The sequence below is a fragment of the Podarcis erhardii genome (assembly GCF_964252035.2).
Source record: "Podarcis erhardii genome assembly, chromosome: 11".
NCBI lineage: Eukaryota > Metazoa > Chordata > Lepidosauria > Squamata > Lacertidae > Podarcis > Podarcis erhardii.
The window spans coordinates 55,409,096-55,430,017 of NC_138501.1; the positions used below are offsets into that span (position 1 = coordinate 55,409,096).

The window sequence follows — 20,922 nt, forward strand, 5'->3', positions numbered from 1 at the left end:
GCCCCCGCTGTTTCTATTGGCCGCGCTCAGCGCGCTGGCGGCTCCCATTGGGCGAGCGGACGGGTGGCCGTGACGCTAAATCGCGGGCGGCAAAATTGAACAGGGACGGCTACGGCACCCGAGATGGCCCATAAAGCTCTCGAAGAGCGGGACGACCCGAAGTCTCTAAGGCCGCCTGCTGTCTCGTTGCGCGGCTGCCCAGGCGCCGCCGGTTCGATCCCCAGCAGCTCCAGTTCCGGGGACCTCGTGTCATTTTCATTATATTCCCCCCCTTTCTCCCAAAGAGCTCAAAGTGCTGCGCCTGATTCTCCAACCTCCCCCTTTAACCCCCAAAACTGCCCTGTGGGGTATGTGAGGCTGAGAGGCAGTGGCTGGCCCAAGTTCACCCAGTGAGCTCCATGGCCAAGTGGCAGGATTTGAACCCTGGCTTCCCGGGTCCCAGCAGTCCACACTCGCACCTCAGCTTGCAGGAATGGGAGTGTGGCATCTGAATATAGACTGCATTTTTAATCAAGACTTATATTGGCTTATATCTTGATCAGGTTCCTAAATTAAATGGGCTTAGATTTTCAAATGTTTCATGCCAGGCAGAGAAAACCTTGGCCATTCTCCTAAGACAAGGGGGCCCCATTGATTTATAGTAGAAAAACAATTCTCAAAGTCATAAAAAGAGGAAATTAAAGGCTGAGAGCGAGGACACTGATCCTACATGATACAGAAGATAAAAAAGGCTGAGAAAACACCATTAAGAATGGGTAAATAGTAAAATAATACCAATGTGCCTCCCAGTAAAATGAGCCAGATCTTCTTTCTAAGGTTGAAAGGCCAAGAGCAGTGAAAAAGGCAACTGGCTTGGCTAGAAGAAAAGAGAACATTTTTGAAAAGTCTTTTCTAAAGCTGTTTCTTAAACTGAGAGAGTTAAAAAGGCAATAAATGTTGAGAAGAGCTAATGGGAGAAGCATCTAGCTGGCTGGGAAAGGAGGGGGAAAGGGGGAGGTGTACACTGAAGAGGTTTCTTTTTAAAAGCTGTGTTTTACTGAGTTCCTTCCTTTTTACTTTGAAAAGCTTTATTCTTTTAAGAGGCTACCTATGATAAATGTATGAAATATATTAGCTTAAATATATTGGCTTAAATGTAATTATGCAAAGGATTTAAGAAATGCTAGATTCTTATTTCATAGAGTCATATTGCAATAGGAGACCAGAGGGGCAAATGAGCCTAGCCCCCCTGCCAGACAGAAGACGCCATCCAAGCAGTCTTGATATATAGTTGTCAGGCATTTGTTTAGAAACCTTAAATGAAGGAAATCTTTCAATGTTGATGTGAAACTCAAGATCCTTGACATCTGTTGAACATAAAAATGTAAGATTAACCATTTGTTTTAGAAGGCAATAGGGCAAGGAGGGCAAGAGGTGAGCTGGTAATTAAGATTCCATGTAAGATATATTATTACTTATATGTCATATATATAGCTCTTTGTCTCCCTTATAAGGGCAAGGAAGTGGGTGTATCTTTTGTGGGTGTATCTTTTGTGATTGGTTCTACCAAACAGCCAATAGGAATTTCAACCAGGCTGATTGGACAGAGGCAGCCACAGGAGGAGCAAAGGGGGCTGGATTAAGGGAATATAAGTGCTGGCCAGAATGGCAGGAGGCCAGGCCAGAGCTTGGTAACCATATACCACTGAGCCTCTCATTTATTTGTCTGACAAATAAATTATTATTTTAATTTCTCTATTGCTGCGTTGAATATTTCATTCCAGCTAAGCGTTAACCACAAGCAGGGTGCTACAGGAGAAATGTCCCCCAGAGCTGCTGCCAGTCCAGGTGCTGAAGGAATAGCAGGGAAATGCAGCTTTCTAGGTGGAGGTTCTAAGCCAGAAACTCAGAAGCAGAATGGGGAGCAGAGTGATGAGAGATCAGCATTAAGCAAAACTCCCTCACCTTTCTAAGAGTCCCAGCTCAAATTAAACAGCACAGAAAGATCCTCACATAGAAGCTGGCCACTCTGAGAACAGGATTCTGGGCTAAGCGGGCTCCCTTTGGCCTGATGCAGCTTCAGTGCTTTTCTGGTGTTCTCAGTTCTGTATCTGCTATGGGGAACACCGGAAGAACCCTGAAGCAGAATCAGGCCAAAGGGAACCTGCTTAGCCCAGAATCCTCTTCTCCCAGCAAGCCAAACAGATGCCCATTATGGGAATCCCACAAACAGGATGCAGCAGTGGAGCTCTCCCCACGTGTTGCCTTGTTCTGAGGCAGCAGGGCTTTCCCTTTTATTATCTTTTATAATAATAATTTATTATTTATACCCTACACATCTGGTTTCCCCAGCCTCTAGTTTTACACACATACCAAGAACATAATTTCTTACCCACCTTCACCATGAAGTCCCAGGGCTGGTTGCAGCAATATAAGGGACCCCTGACCATTAGGTCCAGTCGTGACCGACTCTGGGGTTGTGGCGCTCATCTTGCTTTATTGGCCGAGGGAGCCAGCGTACAGCTTCCGGGTCATGTGGCCAGCATGACTAAGCTGCTTCTGGCAAACCAGAGCAGCGCATGGAAACGCCGGTTACCTTCCCGCCAGAGCAGTACCCATTTATCTACTTGCACTTTGACATGCTTTCGAACTGCTGGGTGGGCAGGAGCTGGGACCGAGCAACAGGTGCGGGGATTCGAACCGCCAACCTTCTGATCAGCAAGTCCTAGGCTCTGTGGTTTAACCCACAGCGCCACCTGCGTCCCTGTTGCAGCAATATAGAAACAAATTAAATCAGATCAAACCAATTAGAGTCAAGAGAAGAGGGTGAGGTATCTCTATGTACAGGTGTCAAGGCCAGACTAAAGTGGTACATCTTCTGCAGGCAACAGAAACCATCCAATGAAGGTGCAAAATCTGTGGGGATCTTGCAGCTTAGAAGCTGCCACTCCCTGAACTCCTGAGGAGGGTGGAACTGCCAAGGTAGCCTTCTTGGCTTATCTGAACGCCCAAGAGGGTGTCTGCAGAGAAGGAGGTGATCTTTCAGATATTTCAGGCCTAAGTTTGGTAGGGATCTACCCCACTCTTGATGTGGTCAGCACCTGCAGCCCCACACACTGCCCACAGCAGGAGTGGGAAGCGTGGCCTTCCCGTTTTGGGGCTCCCAGCACTGGCAACAATTAGAAGATGGTAGGAGCTGGAGTCCAGCTACTGACTGGTCAGGCAACCTACCCTAAAGTAAGGGCTGCAGGAGCAACAAGGTTCAGAGCTGGTTGCAAAAAGGGAATGCTGGCAGAAGATGGCACTGCCCACTTTGAGAGGTGCCTTGGCTTACAAGTAATAAGACAGTTGTTGCAGACTCGGGGGGGCAAATAAAACTTACCTTTTCCACCCCAGCATGTTCCTTCCTTTGGCCCCTGCGCACCCCATCCTCCAACACACTTTAGTCTCAGGCTCACTTGCAGCCCCCCCCCCCAATTCAACGGCCCCTCTTTCATCACTAGAATGCGCACGCAACCTTCCTTCCTTCCTCCCCACCCAGGTACAGATCTTTGTTTACTTCAACAAAGAGGCAATTTTCCATCGTTTGGGATCAGACATTTTATTTACAGCAGTTTTAGAGCCAGCCCTGGCACACGTCTCCCCTTTCAACCTTGTGCACCGAAAACCCTTTTCTTAAAAAAAACTTCCAACACCTACTTTTGACCCTCCCCAAAGGAAGTTAACAGGATGACTATTCAGCATAAAAGGACCAATGCAGAACTACTTGCTCGTGGGTTTTGGTTTCATATTGCAGAAACAAAAAAGAAGCTGCAGAGTTATTCTATGCAAAGCCACTCCTTTTCTTGGTCTTCCCATAAAACATACCCCAAGAGGTAGGCCAGGGTATACCCAGTTTTGCACGTCAGGATAGAGAGGCACATAAGGTGAAAACACTTGCCCAAGGCAATAATGGTTCCAGCGGAGGGAGACTACAGACCATGGTCTGGTCTCCCTCAGAGGCAGGAGCAGGCCAAATAAAGGCACTGGAGGGTTTATCACTACTCTCAGTCTTCTGCTACCCTTCCAGATCTGAGAACTCTAGTATGGATGGCACCTGCTAGGAATCTATAAAGTGACCATGTGCAGGATGGGCAGGAATAAGCCCACCTCCAGCTCAGAACTAGCGATGTCCCTGGTCTGAGCCACAGAAACTCCTGGCAACCTGCTAAGTGTGATTTGTGCATATCTGTGGGGAGGACAAAACCCACAGGGCTGGCTATTTGTGGGTGCTTCCTTAACACTAGAATACACCAGAGCGTTTTACAGAGAAGGAACAAGTATTGTGGCATGTAGCAGCAGAATTGCAGGTAGAAAGCCCCCAGGTCCTCTAAGGGAGAATTATCTCTATACTATGAAACAAACATCAGAAAATCCAGGATATAAAAACACAGAAGTATTTCTCTTTTGCTTTTATAGCCCAAGAAGGAACACAGGCCCTGATGTATGGTTTCAAATGTCTGGACGTAATTCCTTCCCATTTTGAAAAGCAGCACTTCTGATTTTGAAGCCCAGATTTTCTGACATAATAAAAGCAACTGTCCCTTAGGAGACTGGGTGTCAAGATCTCATCAGCTGGTTCCTCCAGCTTGCAGCTCACGGTTCCCTCTAACAGTAGGTGAAGCAGGCCGTCACCTGTAGAAATTCTGGCTCTTTCAGTGCCATGTAAGGAAAACCTGGCCACCCGATCAGGCCAAAGGGAGCCCATTTAGAGCCCTTGCCTATTGTGATGCCCCAGCAAGTGGTATTCAGAGGCATTTTACAGCCCCAATCCTGGAGGTAGTGTGTCGTAACAAGTAACCACTGAAACTCTTTGTACGACTTCTGTTCTTTTTAAGCTAAAGCCAACAGTGTTAACCTTGAGTAATTTTAAACCAAACAGCTGTGAAATCATGGATGGAGAAGGATGCTGACGAGAGCAACAAATCATGTTTAATGAGCCTGGATCTGCCCCTGCATGGAAATGGTGGGTACTAAACTTCAGAGCAAGTGCTCAGAACTGATAAAACTGGGTGGCTGGGGCTATTTAGGGGACACTTAAGAATACTGACTGATCAGGGATTGCAAGGAAGCAGGCATGTGATATTTGAAGCTAAGCCCCAAACACCTGCAAAACGGCAAGAGATGCCAGGAAGAAACCTCTTGGACTGTGCCGAGTTTGGGGCAGAAAAATGTACTGGCTTGGCCTCTCAGGTTCTCAGGACCAGATCCCAGTGTCTCAGGGAAGCTTCAGCTAATGAGGATTTTTAAGGCACCAATTCTGTGCAGAGGGGGAGAAGCAGCACACACACCTGGGCTGGCTGGCAGGCAAGGCTGAAAGTGTCGCTAGCACTGCTTTACTGGACAAGAAAAGCCAGAGAGAATGCATAGGGTTTGAGGGGGCTGGAGAAGGTCAGCCCCCCCAGCAGCCCCACCTGCTTGCCTGCAGCAGCCCCAACATAAAGAATGTCAACCACAAGCCTTTGCAACCACCTCATGGAAGTCGTTCCCTGTGCACTGCGTAAGCTTGCCATAAAAATGAATGTATCTTCCATGACACAAGAACACAGAAGCATAGCAGCATTAGGGTCACTCCTGTGGCTCAAATACCCTGCAGCAGCCGAGAAAACTGACAATGAAAATAGACATCAGAGGAAGGTGTTGACATTGGGAGTTGCGTCCTTCGTTTTCCGAGGTACGGTAAGGCAGAGCAAAACAAAGATCAGGGATGCCTTAGCAGGGCAAAATCTTGCAGCGTTCAGTGGTACAACTGCTCAGCTGCTTCCAGGCGCCTGTCCATTCACTGTGATGAGTTCCCTTGGCTGAGGCTGCTGCTACACCATCCACCCAGCACAAGGAAGGCCAAGTGGTCCTCAATGCAAAGCTCAATGCAAAGCTGACTCCTTGAAGGCATTGCAGAAAACTCAAACTGGGACTCCGGACACAGCTCCCCTCTTCCCATGCAGATTCTCTGAAAGCAGCCCCACCAACCCACGTCTTTGAAAGGCAACCCATTTCTGTTTTAGCCAAAGCAAGACCCAACAACCTTCTCAAGGGAGACCAAGCGGCAGAGCAGGAATCCAGCCTGCCAAGACCTTGACAGAACATGGATTCTGAAGCAACAAACAGAAAGTGGATTAAAAGAGCACAAAGTCAGAGCAGATTCATTTGATGACTCCTTTGCTAACAAGCCCAAAGGGAGGAAGAGATGCAGCCAAGAATAAAGAGGGCCTCTCTTGCGTCTTCCTCCTGAGCACACAGCAGGTTCAGGCTAATCGTGGCTGGAAATGGCTCTTCCCAGGCCTCTCCCTTCAAGGAAGGGACCTTTGGGCTCGATGCTCCAGAGCAGCCAATGAGGCCCAAAACAAGGGGTCTGTCCCCAAAGGAGGAGAAGAAGCAGGGAGGTGGGTTCTGGCACCATGCAGAAGTGGCGCTGAGTTGCACAGAACACTACTGCAGGCATAAAAGCAGGGGCAGGGAGGCAGGCCGTGGCTCAGTGGGACAGGCACATGCTTCGCATGCAGTAGGGGTGGGATCTTCAGGTAGCAGACTCGGGCAGAAGTGATGAGGAAGGATGATCCACCTGAGGCCGTGGAAAGCGTGTCTGTCTGAAGAGACGACACTGCCTGGGATGGACTGAGCAGCTTCCTTTGTTGCAAAGCCAGTGCAGGAAACTACCAGAACACACCCAGCCAGAGGCTGCCAAGCGGGCATGTCAAATTTCACCTTGTGGAGAACTGGAACTCCAATTTTTCCTTCTTCAAAAGGCCAGATTCAGAAATCTGGAACTCAAAACACAACCAAGTCTCAGAGACGAAATGAGACTTAGGCTTCAGCACCAAAAAGTTGAGGTTCCCGAAAGAACTTCTGACCAAGCAGGAGGGTGTTCTGTTCCTGCTGGAGCCTTGGTTCTTGAAGGAGAAGAAATTTTTCTGCACCGACAGGGCTTTGAGGGAAAACCACAGACCAATCAAGCCTTTCTGAATGTGCCAACAGCCACCAGTTAGAAACAGCAGCAGCATCTATTCCTCAAAGAGCAGTCCAAGCAAGACCTTCCTCCGGTTGGCAAAGAATCCGTTGGCAGGCAGCTCAGAGGGTGCTTTTTCCTGGTCCAGAATCTGGCCATGGATTTCCCTTTCTGCCACTCCCAAGAGGTGCCCACAGCCTCCCCTCCCCCACGTGCAGCTGCTCCAGACTCGCAAAGGAACCAAGGAGAAGCAAGGAAGTCACCCCCAAGAGAGATGCCCACAGATCTGGATCTCAGCCGCACACGCCCCTAAGTGTTCTCTTTGGAAACAAGGGGCAACTCCCTCTGCATTTCTTCCCCCCACTCAGAGACCAAAAGGGCCACTCCCCAGTGATCCACTGGCGACCCACAAGCTGTGAGTGGCAAGTGAGATCAGGGCGTCTCTTTGGAGCGTGGGAAGGCTCTTTCTGCAAAACAAAAGACCCGGCAACCGCCACCAAGCTGAAGACTCATCTTTCGCGCCCCCCCCCCACTTTGTCACTGACAAATGGAGCTCCAAGCCCCGCAGGAAAACCCAGGTGGGGGAGACCAGAGAGAACGATGGCTCAGCCCACGGAGTTGTGGGCAGCGTGAGAATCTCCCCAAGGCTCTCTCTGCGGTCGCGGGGAGGGTGTGGCACTTTGGCAGAAGGTCCCTCTTCCTCTCGTGCTACCTGGACTGAGCAAGGATGAGCTGCTTGAACCACAGGCTGACGGCGCAGTCCACCCGCATCACCAGGCCGATGCCCAGCAGGAGGAAGACGCTGCTCACCATGAAGCCCAGCGCTTCAAAGAGGAACCTGGAAGCGGAACAGAAGCCCCAGTGAGGAAAGTACCGCAAAGGCTCCACAGGAGGCGCTCTGCATGTGAGAGGCCCCAAATTTAACCCTTGAGGGAAGAGGGGCACCCTGGGGTGGGGGAAGCTAGTGAAGACACTACAGGGGCAACTGGCCTAACTCAGGGGCAAGTCAACTACTCATTTCTGTGCTGGGTGGTAGGGCTAGGCGATATATCATCCAAAACCGCTTTGAAGTCCATATCATGATGCCGGTTTCATAATTTTTGACCTGGCAATATATTGCGAATCATGATGTGTGCATGTGCTATGCAAAAACCACAAAGTGGGGGAAACCCTGAAGCCAGCCAATGTGTCTCTCGATTCCTGCAGCCCCTGCTAACTGCCGGCTCAGCGCTTCTCTTTCTCGTGCAGCAAATCACAAAAGCAGGTGCCGGCAAAAATCCCAATGCAGGAAAAAATGTGAAGCCAGCCAATGTCTACCCGTAGCTCCATCCTTATTTCAGACATGGCGATCCATCAGCATAGCGCAAAGTTTAGCTGGTGATATATCGCAATGTTGAAAGCCAGGCATCGCCCAGCCCTACAAGCGGAGAAAGCAGGAGGGTGACCATGAAGGTGGAGGGGCAGCTTCTGCTAAGCTCTCAGAAGCCAGAGGCAGCATAAAGCAGGCACATCAAGAGTGAGAGCAGCCTATCAATATATGAGAAATACTACTATAGGAATGAATCACACTGAATGGTATTGAATGGAAGAATCTTATACAGTGGTGCCTCGCAAGACAAAAATAATCCGTTCCGCGATTCTCTTCGTCTAGCGGTTTTTTCGTCTTGCGAAGCAAGCCCATTGACGGCTTAGCGGATTAGCGCTATTAGCGGTCTAGCAGCTTTTAGCGATCAGCTGTTAAGTGGCTTATCAGCGGAACAGCTGATAAGCGGCTTAGGGGCTTAGGAAAGGGGGGGGAGCGGAAAAAACCCGCGGGAACTCGCAAGATTTTTTCGTCTTGCGAAGCAACCCCATAGAGAAATTCGTTTAGCGAAGCGCCTCCAAAACGGAAAACCCTTTCGTCTAGTGGGTTTTCCGTCTTGCGAGGCGTTCGTCTTGCGGGGCACCACTGTACTGTTTTTGTCACTGTCTTTGTTTTGTCTTTTTCCTCTTCTTCTGTTTGTTTCTTTTTTATATGCAGAGATGTAAAGTTATTAAGTCTGATATTATTTGATTTGTGTAGTGGTTATTAATACATGTGTCTGTTAACTATGTATTTATTTGTATATTTAAAATAAAAAATAATACAAAAAGCGAGAGTGAGAGCAGCCTACGGCCGACAGAACTCTAACTCAGACCACCCATTTCCCACCCAGCCTTGCAACTCTGCCCGGCAGCCCTGGGCTCTGAAACACCCAACCCTTTCCCTGCCAGCACACGGAGGGGACTGAGCTCCAGAGCCACAGGACACTTGCCCAACTTACTTGGGGGCAAACACCTTCCAGACCATAAGGTGCCTTCTGAGGATGATCGCTGCCAAGACACAAGCCAGAATCTATTGGGGAACGAAAAGGAGTTCAGGCTGCAGGTAAACCTCCTGGCGTTCATTCACTGTAGCCTCACATGCACAGCCCACCAGTCCCCATTGCCGCCTCTCCCTCCCTCTCTCTGGCTTGCAGAAAAAGGCCTCCCCCGGTGTTTGCTTCCAGGAACATACCTGAACCCCCAGAACAAGCAGGTACTTGAGCCCCAGTTGCAGAAGCGCTGCTGAAAACTTCTCTGGGGCTTCCCGGAGCCTCATCTCCATCATCTGTTCCTCCCTGTCTGGAGGTTCTGCCTTCGACTTCTTGCCCTTGGAGGCAGTGGGCATTTCACAGACAAATGGCCAAAGCAGAAGCAACGGGCAGCCGGCTACCTCAAGGAAAGCAGGGGGAAGAGAGAGGGGTCACTGGAGAGAATGCCGGGGACCACCAGCTGATGGAACCCAGAGGAAAGAAAGGGGCGAGAAGATCAATCCCTCTAAATCAGTGCTTCCCAAACTGTTTCGGGGCCCCACCCGCTTGGTTCCATCAACGCAGCCCCAGCACCTGCTACCCTGCCTATAAAAAGCATTGTTCAGAACAGTGTTTTGCACAGTCCACAGGAAGAAAATAACACAATACAACTCAAAACAGTAACAATTAATTGCAAATTTATTCAGATACTTTAAGTTATGGATTTGTGTAATGAAAATGTAATGAAATATGGAAAACTGAATAAAAATTATGCAAAAAAATCAAAAATTGCAAATTTATTCAGAATCCAAGTGAAACTATTCAGTTTAATTAATTCAGCGAAACTGATGAGCTTGATCCAAGGATATCAGCTTTTTCAAGTCTGGTAGCCATTTACACCCCCTTAGGAAACTCCAGCGCCCCCGCCAGTACTGCCCACTTTGGAAAACACTGTGCTAAGCAATGCCTGGGGGGATTGCTTAGCCAAAAAGGCGATCAGGAACCAGGTCCCACCAGACTCCACTCTCTGACGCCCTCAGGACAGTGCAGAGGAAGTTGGAGACCCTCCCTAGTTTGATATATTTAGAAAGAAAAAAACTGACCACTTAATCAGAAAATTCTCCACGTGCTGTATTGAGGACTGCAAAGTCATCAATAAAATGCAGATGAAATCAGCAAACATGCAAAACAAGCACAATTCTAGGTAGGCTTTCTGAAATAAATAAGTTTTAAGCAGGTGCCTAAAACCCTGTGGGGGTGCTTGCCTCATAGCAGTTCCCATCACTGGCAAAGCTAGGGAGAAGCGCTTGAAAAGCAAAAGCATCTTAGTCTTTTCTTCCCAGGTAAGGCCCCATAAACAGACACACCCCTCCCACTCCTATTGCCAATGCCAAGATGCTGGCGATATTCCAGGAGCTGCTGTGGGCCTGTAGGTCAGGAGTGGGGGGGGGGAAGGCCGTGTCTCTCCAGGGGCAGCTGTACCTCGACTCCCAGCACCCCAAAAAGTGGCCACGCTGAATGCTGGGGACTAGAGTCCAGCAATGCCGTGTCTTCATTTGCTACCCAAGCCCAACTCTTAGTGCTGAGCAGGCAGCCTCTGCCAAGCCGCCCTCCGCAATCACTTACCTGGGGCCAAAGCAAGCAGCATTCATGCTCTGCCTGCTGCAAGCTCAGAGAAAGAGCCCTGGGGCCTTTCCCGGAGGCAGCGGACTCACCTGCAAAGAGGATGTGGGAGGCGAAGGTGTTGGCCCCGACCAGCAGCGCCGGCAGCAGGTTGGTTTCATGCCCCTGCTGGAAGCCGACAAAGGCTGCGTTCCAGTGGATGGCTGGGAAGACTGGCTGGTGGCCTGTGGCATAGAAGAACTGGGCAGCAGCAAGAGCCCAAGCGACGAGGGCGTACCAGGGCACCACAAAGGGATCTGGGGGGGGGGGGAGGACGAGAACCGTCAGGGCCAGCAAGGAACCCCTGGAGACACAACGCGGCAGAGCTTCTGCAGTGGGAACTAACCCACCCCATCAGTGCAAGGATTTCCACTTGCCTGGCAAGACTCCCCCCTCCCCTGCCAGAGGTTCCCAAGTGTTTTGGGGCCACCACCCTCCCCTCCGGTCCATAAACACGTCCCCAGTGCCCTCTACCCCACCTTTTAAAAAGGGTTACTGTATTCAGAACAGCTGAAGAAGATAGCAACACAACAAAATTCTAAACTCTAAATTGCACATCTATGCAAAATCCAATGGAGAGGTGGGGAACATCCCATTGCGCAAGCAGAAATCCCTTGTCTCCCAGGTCCTAGTCTGCCTCTCTAACCCCTGCACCACACTGCTTGCTTTGCAGTTTCTGTGGCCTCCTTCCGCTCCCCTCTTCCCTGGGACCTCCCCTGCAGATTCCTAGGGCACCGTTATTCCTTAACAGCTGGGCCATTTTGAGCTTCTGCCATTTCTCTGAGAGCGAAGCCCTTCCTGCAAGAGGACGCTGTCCACAGCCCTGACTCAGGAGGAGTGGAGACCCAGGGCCATACCCTTACTCACCAGCCTGCGAGGAGGAGGAGGAGGAGGAGAGCGCCACGGCACAGGCGTGCATCCAGAGCAGCGCGAAGGCCTCGAGGAAGAGCAGCAGGAAGGCCAGGCTGAGCCGCTCGCTGTGCAGCGTCATGAAGAGGAAGCCCAGCAGGGCCAGGCAGATGAGGAGCGCGGCCGAGTAGACGCTGCCCAGCCCGTAGGCGGCCACCGTGGCCCTGCCACCCGACTTGGCCTCGTCCAGGCGGCTCTTCAGGGACTGCTGCATCCGCCGGTAGAGCTGGGGGATGACGTGCTGGAGCTCCGCCTGGGAGCTGGGCGAGACGATGGGGGCCTCGGCCGGCTCCCGACTGTCGCGCACAAAGACGGTCACGGGGTCCCATAGGACCAGCAGGAGCCCCACCAGCACCAGGCCGAAGATCCCCTGGGGGAAGGCCACCAGGGCCAGCTGCACCCAGGCGTGCAGCTTGACCAGGGCCTCCTCGGCCCCGGAGGTGATGGCCCAGTAGCCCCCCACGCAGACGGCCAGCAGCGGGAAGCCCCAGCGCACAAAGAGCACCGGGGCGCTGGGGCTGTTGAGGTTACCGTAGTGGCGCAGCCAGCGGCGCACGCCCCAGGCCAGGCAGGCCAGCACGGCCAGGCAGAGGAGGTAGCAGGAGTTCTTGGCCCCCGGGTCCTGCAGGCTGGAGAGCGGGGCCAGGAGCGTCGAGGAGCGGCAGCAGGGGGTCTCCTCGCGGCACTGCCGGAAGAGCGCTGAAAGGCGGGCGCAGGCGAGGACCACGCCCAGCAGGCCCAGCAGCCGCAGGGCCGGGGGGGAGCCGCCCTCCAGCCGCCCCTCCCAGTGCAGGCGCAGCACCAGCAGCAGCACCAGTGAGGCCAGCAGGAAGGGCGCCACCTGCGCCTCGGCCACCACGAAGCTGTCTGAGAGCATGGCGCCGCAGCGAGCCAGCAGGATGCCTCCGGGCAGGCCCAGCCCCGATGCCCGCAGCCTCTGCCTCAGGCTGGTGCCCACAGAGGGAGAACAAGCGCTGGCCAAATGGCTCCTCCACGGCCGCTTGGCCCAGCAGTGCCAGAAGAAGCCGCACTGGGAGGCCGCCGCTCCCCAGGAGGAGAGCAGGACAAGGTCCACAGCAGCCCAGCCGAGGAGGTGAGCCAGGCCGGGCAGGGCCACCCCCACCACACCCCAGAGGACGGGGTAGAGGAGGAGGCGGCGGTAGGAGAAGCTCAGGCCCGAGGCCACTCTGGAGGCAACGTAGCACAGCACACAGGAAGACGTCAGCAGGGCGCAGCCAGCCAGCATGCGGGCCGGGTGGAAGCGGGCCCAGGACCCCGCGCAGACGGCCCTCGCCTCCTGCAGATAGCGCCGGAAGCGGCCCCGGAGGTGCTCCAGGTGCGGCAGAGCAGGGGGCCCCGGCTGGGCGGAGAGCTGCTCGTGCTCTTCCACGGCAGCAGAGAAGAGGTCCTGGAGCCGCCGCAGCTTCTCCGCCGAGATGTCCTTGGCTGCCCGCGAGTAGGAGCGCAGGAAGCGGTCAACCTGCAATGCCAAGTGTCTCCGTCACTGAGCGCAGGAACACTCAAGGGGGAGGGATAGGCTGGACTCTAAGGAGCCTTTCGCCTCAAGATCCGGCCGCCAAGCTCCTCTTACCTGCCGGGCGTTGATGCTGTATGCCTCCAGCTGGGCGAGGAGCGAGGAGGCAGCGCCGCCCTCTGCAGCAAACAGCTCAGCCATCACTTCCCCGATGTTGCTGTAGGGCACCGGCACCCCCAGCAGCAGGGCCAGCGTGGGGACCAGGTTCACCTGCGGGACGGTCTCTGGCTCCTGGAGGGAGGGAGGAAGCAAGGGGTCCGGCTGCTGAAGGGCTCCTGTGGCAGGTGGCAGGGAGAACAGCACCCGGTGGGGACCCCAGGACCCCACCACCCACAGCAGGCAAGCAGCACCAGGAGCACAGGAAGCCGCCTGGTACAGAATCAGACCATTGGGTCCCTCTGGCTCAGTTATGTCTACACTGACTGGCAGCAGTGGCTCTCCAGGGCTCCAGGCAGGAGCCTCTCCCGTCCTGACCTGGAGGTGCCATCAGGGACTGATCCTGGGGCTCCTGCATCCACGACGGAAGCCAAGCCACTGAGGGACAAGCCTTTTGCCTTCTCAAAAGCCTCCTGCCTTCTCCCCCACCCAGCCAGCCAGAAAGAAGCTGGCAGGCAGCCATGACCGCACTCTTCAGCTCTAAAAGGTAAGAAACCTGAAAAAGAGCACCAATCTCCTTTCAAAGCACAATTGGCCAAGGGGTTATTTGCACCAGTTGCAACAAGCTCTCCGCCACCTAAGAATGTAATTTAGAGGCTGCTGGGTCTGGCTGATGCCCCATCTAGTCCAGCCTCCTTTCTCACAGTGGCTGACCAGATGCAAAAGGTGGGAAGGGAAAGATCCCTTTTGAAGGGAGAGAGAGAGAGAGAGAGAGAGCGCGCGCGCCTCCACCTGGCTTACCTGAGGCGGGTGGCTCTGGAACAGCTGGGCTTTGCTGTACACAAAGAGGGCTGCATTGACCTCCTCTTCGCTGTCTCCTCCGTGGTCCCCGGTCCCCGTCATGCCATGGTCCCCTGCTACCAGGAGCAGCGTGTCATTCGCCAGGTGGTCAACCAGTGACCTGTCCATCAACAACACGGGACTTCAGCCGCCTCCCTGTGCCAGCGGATGCCCCCCATGACAAAGTGGGTGGGCACCAGCCATGTTGTTTAGGCAGGACCTTCAGGGGTGCCTGAGCCCAAATGCAGGTTTGACGGGGGACTTTCTGACTCACAGCCTGGGATGCTCTCCTGCAGCAAACCAACTTAACTTCCAGGGTGCAGATCCTGGGGCTCAAGGCCAGCTGCTTCCCTTCCAGGGAGGGCCAAGGCTCAAATCCTGATTGGGGCAGCCTTGGCCAAGTGGCTCCAGTTCAAACTGTCTCCAGGGGGTCCTTCAGAGTCTGAATCAGAGGCTCATCCAAGAGCTCTCTCTATATGGAGCTCAAAAGCTAAAGCTTAAAGGGACATTGACATAGTTGTCACCAACCTGGTGCCTTCCAGGTGCTCTGAACTACAACTCCCAGCAGAGTCATGCTGGCAGGGCCTGATGCACTCCAAAACACCTAGTGGGCACCAGGTTGGCAAAGGGGCCCCTAACATAATGCAAACGTCCAAAGACCTTTGAGGTCCCCAAGCAGCTGGAGCCCAAAGCAGAGGAAGGAGAATAAAACAAGCAAGAGAACTCCAACTTCTGGCCCTCCCAGCACTGGCCAGCACAATCCACGTTCCTCTGGAAGGCCCAGCTGCTGTTCAGTGGCAGTCCATCCTGCTTCAGTCCTTGGCACACAATGGGCTGCTGCTGAGAAGCCAGGGGCGCCCACATCACCCGAGAAACCAGCTCACCTGAGCATGTCATTCATCTGCGAGAGCTTCTTGGCCATTTCGGGATGGTCTGGTCCATGCTTATGGCCACAGTGATCCACGCCCAAGAAGTGGGCAATCAGCAACTCCCACTCGCCACCATTGACTGCGCCACCACAGAGAGAGGGAGAGAGAGGGAGAGAAGGATGAAGACTTGCCCCTTCCACTCTGAGAGGCAGCCAATGTTTCTTTCTTTTCTGGTGCACTTTACTGAGGGCTGAGAGGAAGAGCACGAGCAGATTTCTCCCCCTCCCCCCCCCAATGCACACCTTCAGATGTGCTCAGGGCCAGGCCTTGAAGACACAGGGAGGAGACAATAGGAGGCAGGCAAAAAGCCAGCAGACTTTTTAGACTTTGCTGCCAGCAGAGGCAGGGGGTGACAAAGGCTGGTGGAGGATGACTGGCTTCTCATTGGAAAAACATCCACACGGAAAGGATTTCACTGTGGGTGAAGAAATTCCATTCATGCAATTTGCAGAGCCCTGCTTAGTGCAAAACAAGTCATTTCAAAAACAGAAATTTGAGGAGGCAGCCTACTTCCTTTTTTAAAGCTGACATAAATTCAAGTTAAGGCAATCCATTTTGAAACAAGCGTTTTCCCATTAAAAACAGACTTTTAATTGTTCAGTGTTTCCCCCTTTTGCAAAACCAATTTTGAAGAACTCTTTAACAATTTACTTTAGAATGTCTCTCCCTCAAGGATTCTGGCTGGCACAAGGGGACTCGAGCCACACCAGAGCCTGGAGCCTTCAAGGCCACATCACCCTTCAAGGTTATGGACTGAGAAAAAGGGCAGACAGAGGGCAGGCCACTCCCAGCAGGCCTCTCCTCACCCGGCTGCAAAGTGCCTCTGCCTGCTCCGCCTGGGGTTTCCTCCAGCAGCCTGGCCTGGAAAGGGAGCCAAGAACTCCGGCCTGAGACAGCGGCTCACCTGTCTCATACAAATGCTGCAGGATTCCATCATCTACAGTGTGAAGATCCTTCACGTTGAAAGAAGGGAAGAAGTACGAGCGGTGGAAGGCCTGGGGGAAGAGCCCGTCCCAGGTGTCGTCCCCCATGAACACCACTCTTTTCCCTGCAAAGGGGGGGGGGAGATGAGAGAGGGGTGTTTAGAGCACAGCAATCAGCAGGTCACCAAGTTAGGGAGCTGAAAGCTAGTCAGCGGAGCCCAGGAGCTCCAGGCTCCGTTCCTCTTGGTTCCTTTCTAGAGAGCTCAGGAAATTCATCCTCAGATCCACCCAGCCAGAACATTCAAGGCCAAGGAGGGATATGCACACAGCTCTCCTCCAGCTCAGGGAAACAGCATCACACAGTCACTACAGATCAGTCCCTTTGAGCCGATAACACAGTGCTGTAGTTTCCACCTGACAAAAGTTTGGGTTTTCTAAAAAAAAATATATGGGAATATGGGAAGAACTGAAAGCCACAGCCTGCTTTTCTTGAGCTTCAGCAAGGATATTGTTTATAGCAGTGTTTCTCAACCTTGGGTCCCCAGATGTTTTTGGACTACAACTCCCATCATCCCTGAGCTCTGGCCTTGCTAGCTAGGAATGATAGGAGTTGTAGTCCCAAAACATCTGGGGACCCAAGTTTGACAAAGGCTGGTTTATAGTTTCTACATTGTACATCTCTTAAGAAATTTCTTATAAAAATATTAAGCCATTTATAAATGTCTTAAACAAACGATCAACAATGACCCACACCATTCCACACATTTCATGCCCACATTCTGCCTTGGTAGCAAACACAGCACAGACAGACCCCGGCAACCTCTTGAGTTCTCCCAGCTGATTTGAGCTGGTGCTCAGTGCATGTAGCCACAAAAGAGGTCCCTGTCTGAACTTTTCCTCCAGCCTGCATCATCAAGCCACAAAGGCAAAAGTCCCCAGAATATATAAGACCACATCCAGACTTAGCTCACTGTCAGTTTTGTACTAATTTATTTCCCCATGTATTTCTGCAGTAGTCTTTTCAGAGTAACCTGTCAGTCTGAAACACAACAGGGAACAAGTTGCCTTTGTACAACATCCCCGCCTGGTCGCCTTGGAAGCCATTTCCCCTCAACACAAGAAGCCAGATCTAGCTACTGCCTCCAAACCACAATATACACCACAGAGACCAGGGCCCTGGCTCTCATTTTCGGCAGGTCAAAGCAACCCCATCCCAAGTGGAGCAAAACTGAGCTTGCCAGACGCTTCTTCCCAACCTCAAATATAAATCTGCCTGCTTTCAACTACCGAGTCATAACCCGCAAGGAAGTAGCACCTGATGCAAGTCTACACATAAAGGGAACCATTTTGTCACTAGCACTTGCAGGCTAAGTCCCGAGAGAAAAATGAAAGAGTAGGGAGAAGAGTGCATCTGAGGAAAAGGAAGAAAGAAATGAAGATGAAGAAAGCACTTCCCTTAGTCCACAACAGCTTGAATAAGAGAGGCAAAGCGTTCTGCAAAGAGCCTGCCCTCACCACCCGCTTCTGGAGGCACCCACCGTTCTGCGCCAGCTGCCAGACCAAGTTGTCCTCCTGGATGGCGTAGGAGGCGAAGTTGCTGCCTGCGTCAATGAAGGTGGGCAGGGAGCCGGTGGTGATGCCCTTGATGCGCTGCATGGTGGTGGTGGGAGGGTCAGCCCGGAAGCGAAAGAGGCGGGCATGCAGGGGCTGAAGACTGGCCAGCTGGTGCAGGAACCCCAGCTTGTTCTCATAAGGCCGCGGCTCCCGCCTGGAGGGATCGTACTGGGCAAACTCAAACTTGAGGGCGTCGATGATGACGAGCACGGCTTTGGGGAAGCGCCTTGGCAGCCAGCAGGAGCCAAGGGGGCCCCTGGCCCCTGGCAGGGAGGTGGCCAGGGGGTCCGAGCAGCTGCTGCGGTTGGCCAGCTCCACACGCATGAGGAGGAAGCCGCTGGTGAAGAGTCCGATGGCCGAGAAGAAGAGGAAGCAGGTCCAGGCAAGGAAGAGCAGCACTGGTACTCTCTGCATCCTGCAGGGAGGAGAGAAAGGACTGGTGAGCAGTGGGTGCCCCTCACACCCCCTGGGTGCTCAAAGTCTACTGGTCTCACCGGTGTTTTCGTAGGAACAAGCAGTATGACCTGCATAAGACGTAATATAACACAAATCACCGCCTGGGCGAAACATGAGATAAATGATGCATTGCTCTATGCCAGCAATGTCCAACTGGTCAACTGCGATTGAGTTGTAGAGCACTGGCGTGCTTCAAGTTCATCGCTGGAGTTCAGAAAGTGATTGGCCGGTTGCTCATGCCGCGCCCAGCACCCGGTGCTGTGTCCCATTCCCTCTGCTGGTGCTGCTGTGAAAGCTTATTATCCCTGTACTGGTGGCACAGTGGTGGTAGCTGTTAGGGCTGCGAACTGCAGGGTGATCGTTTTCATGCAATCCTTTGCCAAAAAAGCTCAACTAATCCGTTCAATCCTTCCCCCCAGAAGCTGAAGAACTGAGGTCACTCCCCTCTAAAAGAAGCTCAACACCTCTTGGCAATTGTTCCTAAAAAAAAGTTCAACAACTGTGGCCTCTCCCCTTAAGGAAAGTTCAACAACTCTGGTCTCCCCCCCCCCAAAAAAAAAGAAAAGCTCAGCAAAGATGGGCAATGCCAATGGATAGATCACTGCCAGTTTTATCATACTTGGAGTAGATAACAGTCTCTAGGGAGTTGGGCCTGCCTGCTCTACGTCAACGGCCAAGGCAGGCCCCCCCCAACTCGGCCCTCCAGCTCTTTTGGGACCACAATTCCCATCATCCCTAGCTAACAGGACCAGTGGTCAGGGATGCTGGGAACTGTAGTCCCAAAACACCTGGAGGGCCGAGTTGGGGGGGGGGCTGGCTTAAGGGCTTCGTGGCGGGCGAGGGCGCCGGGCGGGCGAGGGGCCGGGGCTCCCTCCCTCCCTGGGCCGGCGGGGTGACCTTGGGCTGCCCCTGCCAGCTGCTCCGCCGGGCTGCGGGTGTCGCTGCCAGGGCAAAGCCCTCCCCGGAGGAAGGCCAGGGCGGGAGAAACTGGGGAGAAGGGCCCCCCCCCCGGGAATGCTGAGGGCCTTTGGCCAAGGGACGCCGGCAGGCAGCCCTGGGCCCGGGGGGGGGGTCACCCCTCTGTCTTCCCCCAGAAGCGGGACCCACGGAAGGAGGGAGGGCGAGAGGGGACCCCCACCTGCCTGCTGAGGGGGGCAGACGCCGCCGCCGCCGCCGCCGCCCTGCCCTTCCTCGGACTGGGCCCTCCTCTTCCTCTTCCTCTTCCTCTTCCTCTTCCTCTTCCTCTTCCTCGTCCGCCCGGCCCCCCCGAGGCCCGTTCGGGGCTGCGGCGGCCCCACCTGGCGGCCAGGTGCGCGGGGCAGGGGGGAGGGAGATCCAGGGCGGCCCTTCCGCCTCCCTTCCGGGAAAGGGCGGAAGCGGAAGCGGAGGCCAGCGAGAGGCGGGCCAGAGCGGCAGGAGGGCGCCCCCGCGCGGCCGGGAAGAGCGAGGCTGGTCTCCCAGGCGGGTAGACTGCGCCTGCGCCTGGAGATCGCCGCCCAGGCTGACCCCCCCCCCCTTGGGCTTTGAGCTTTCTTTTCCGCTTTAAAAAAGACAACACCATGTCTTGCTTTTGCCGTTTGAATCTCCTGGCTTTATGCTTCCCTTCAATGATTTTATTCCTGCGTTTTCTTTCTCGTTTTTTAGCTGTTCCTGTTTCTACCTGTGTTACGGAAATTGGGGGGGGGGGCACATCTTTAAAGTTAAATGTTACAAATATTGTGCCTGAATGTATCCTTTCGGCTTGACAGCTCAGGGAAGTTAAAAGATCAAGGGACCCCTGACCATTAGGTCCAGTCGTGGCCGACTCTGGGGTTGTGGCGCTCTTCTCACTTTACTGGCCGAGGGAGCCAGCGTACAGCTTCCGGGTCAAGTGGCCAGCATGACTAAGCTGCTTCTGGCGAACCAGAGCAGCGCACGGAAACACCGTTTACATTCCCACCAGAGTGGTACCTATTTATCTTCTTGCACTTTGACGTGCTTTCGAACTGCTAGGTTGGCAGGAGCAGGGACCGAGCAACGGGAGCTCACCTTCTGATCGGCAAGCCCAAGAGGCTCTGTGGTTTAACCCACAGCGCCACCCGCGTCCCTTTTGCTCTTCAAAGGTCCCCCTTATTCTACCCATGTACTGAAACTGGGTTCAGTGATAGAGTTTGCATTTAACTTTTTGGCCCGATTGCTTTAGTGGCTGTTTGTGGTGTGGCGTTTTTAAATTTCCTAGTAGGATGGAAACGTAGTGCAGGAGAGGGGCTCAGAGATACCGAAGTCAAGAAGACGTCCTAAGAACAGGCAGCTCAGCACTCTGCGAAGTTATTGTGTCCCTCAGCCTCTCCCTTCACCTCCAGCTGAGCCAACAAGGGCTGAAACCCGTTTCCCTTTTGTGATGGTGCATTGAGAGCCCCCAACACTTTCACTGGGCGCTTCTTGTCCACTCCAACCTCAAGCTCAAGGCTAGCTCACACCAACAGATATTCCCCACCACGGCTAGAATACCTGGGTGGGAACGGATGGCAGATCCTATAGCAGAGAGCACTCAGGATGTGGCCCACTGGATGGCACCAAGGAGAGAGAATGGCACAGCAGGATTGCCACTGAGCAACAGGCCTCTTCCCCAAGCAGACTGAGCTCTGCCAGGACCTGGTCATGCGGCGATGAGGAGCTCCAGCTGCCATGCAGAGCTCGCCCT

General features: G+C 53.5%; 1 protein-coding gene across 4 annotated transcripts in view; it reads right to left on the reverse strand.

The window, feature by feature from the left end:
- Positions 1 to 3,564: 3,564 nt before the first annotated feature.
- The window catches only part of PIGO (phosphatidylinositol glycan anchor biosynthesis class O), a 114,431-nt gene continuing 97,073 nt past the window's right edge, over positions 3,565 to 20,922 (reverse strand). The window contains exons 1-11 of one of the 4 annotated variants that reach the window (XM_081881397.1): positions 19,378 to 19,458; positions 17,708 to 18,198; positions 16,151 to 16,294; positions 15,202 to 15,325; positions 14,279 to 14,438; positions 13,439 to 13,612; positions 11,806 to 13,327; positions 10,992 to 11,195; positions 9,501 to 9,694; positions 9,268 to 9,338; positions 3,565 to 7,802 (exon numbers count right to left, since the gene is read on the reverse strand). In XM_081881397.1, the coding sequence (XP_081737523.1) occupies positions 7,673 to 7,802; positions 9,268 to 9,338; positions 9,501 to 9,694; positions 10,992 to 11,195; positions 11,806 to 13,327; positions 13,439 to 13,612; positions 14,279 to 14,438; positions 15,202 to 15,325; positions 16,151 to 16,294; positions 17,708 to 18,197 (3,213 nt within the window). In that variant the 5' untranslated portion in view covers position 18,198; positions 19,378 to 19,458 and the 3' untranslated portion in view covers positions 3,565 to 7,672. Of the gene's footprint in view, positions 7,803 to 9,267; positions 9,339 to 9,500; positions 9,699 to 10,991; positions 11,196 to 11,805; positions 13,328 to 13,438; positions 13,613 to 14,278; positions 14,439 to 15,201; positions 15,326 to 16,150; positions 16,295 to 17,707; positions 18,199 to 19,377; positions 19,459 to 20,922 lie in introns of those variants that run through there. The other 3 variants (XM_081881398.1, XM_081881399.1, XM_081881400.1) reach the window with 3 other exon arrangements.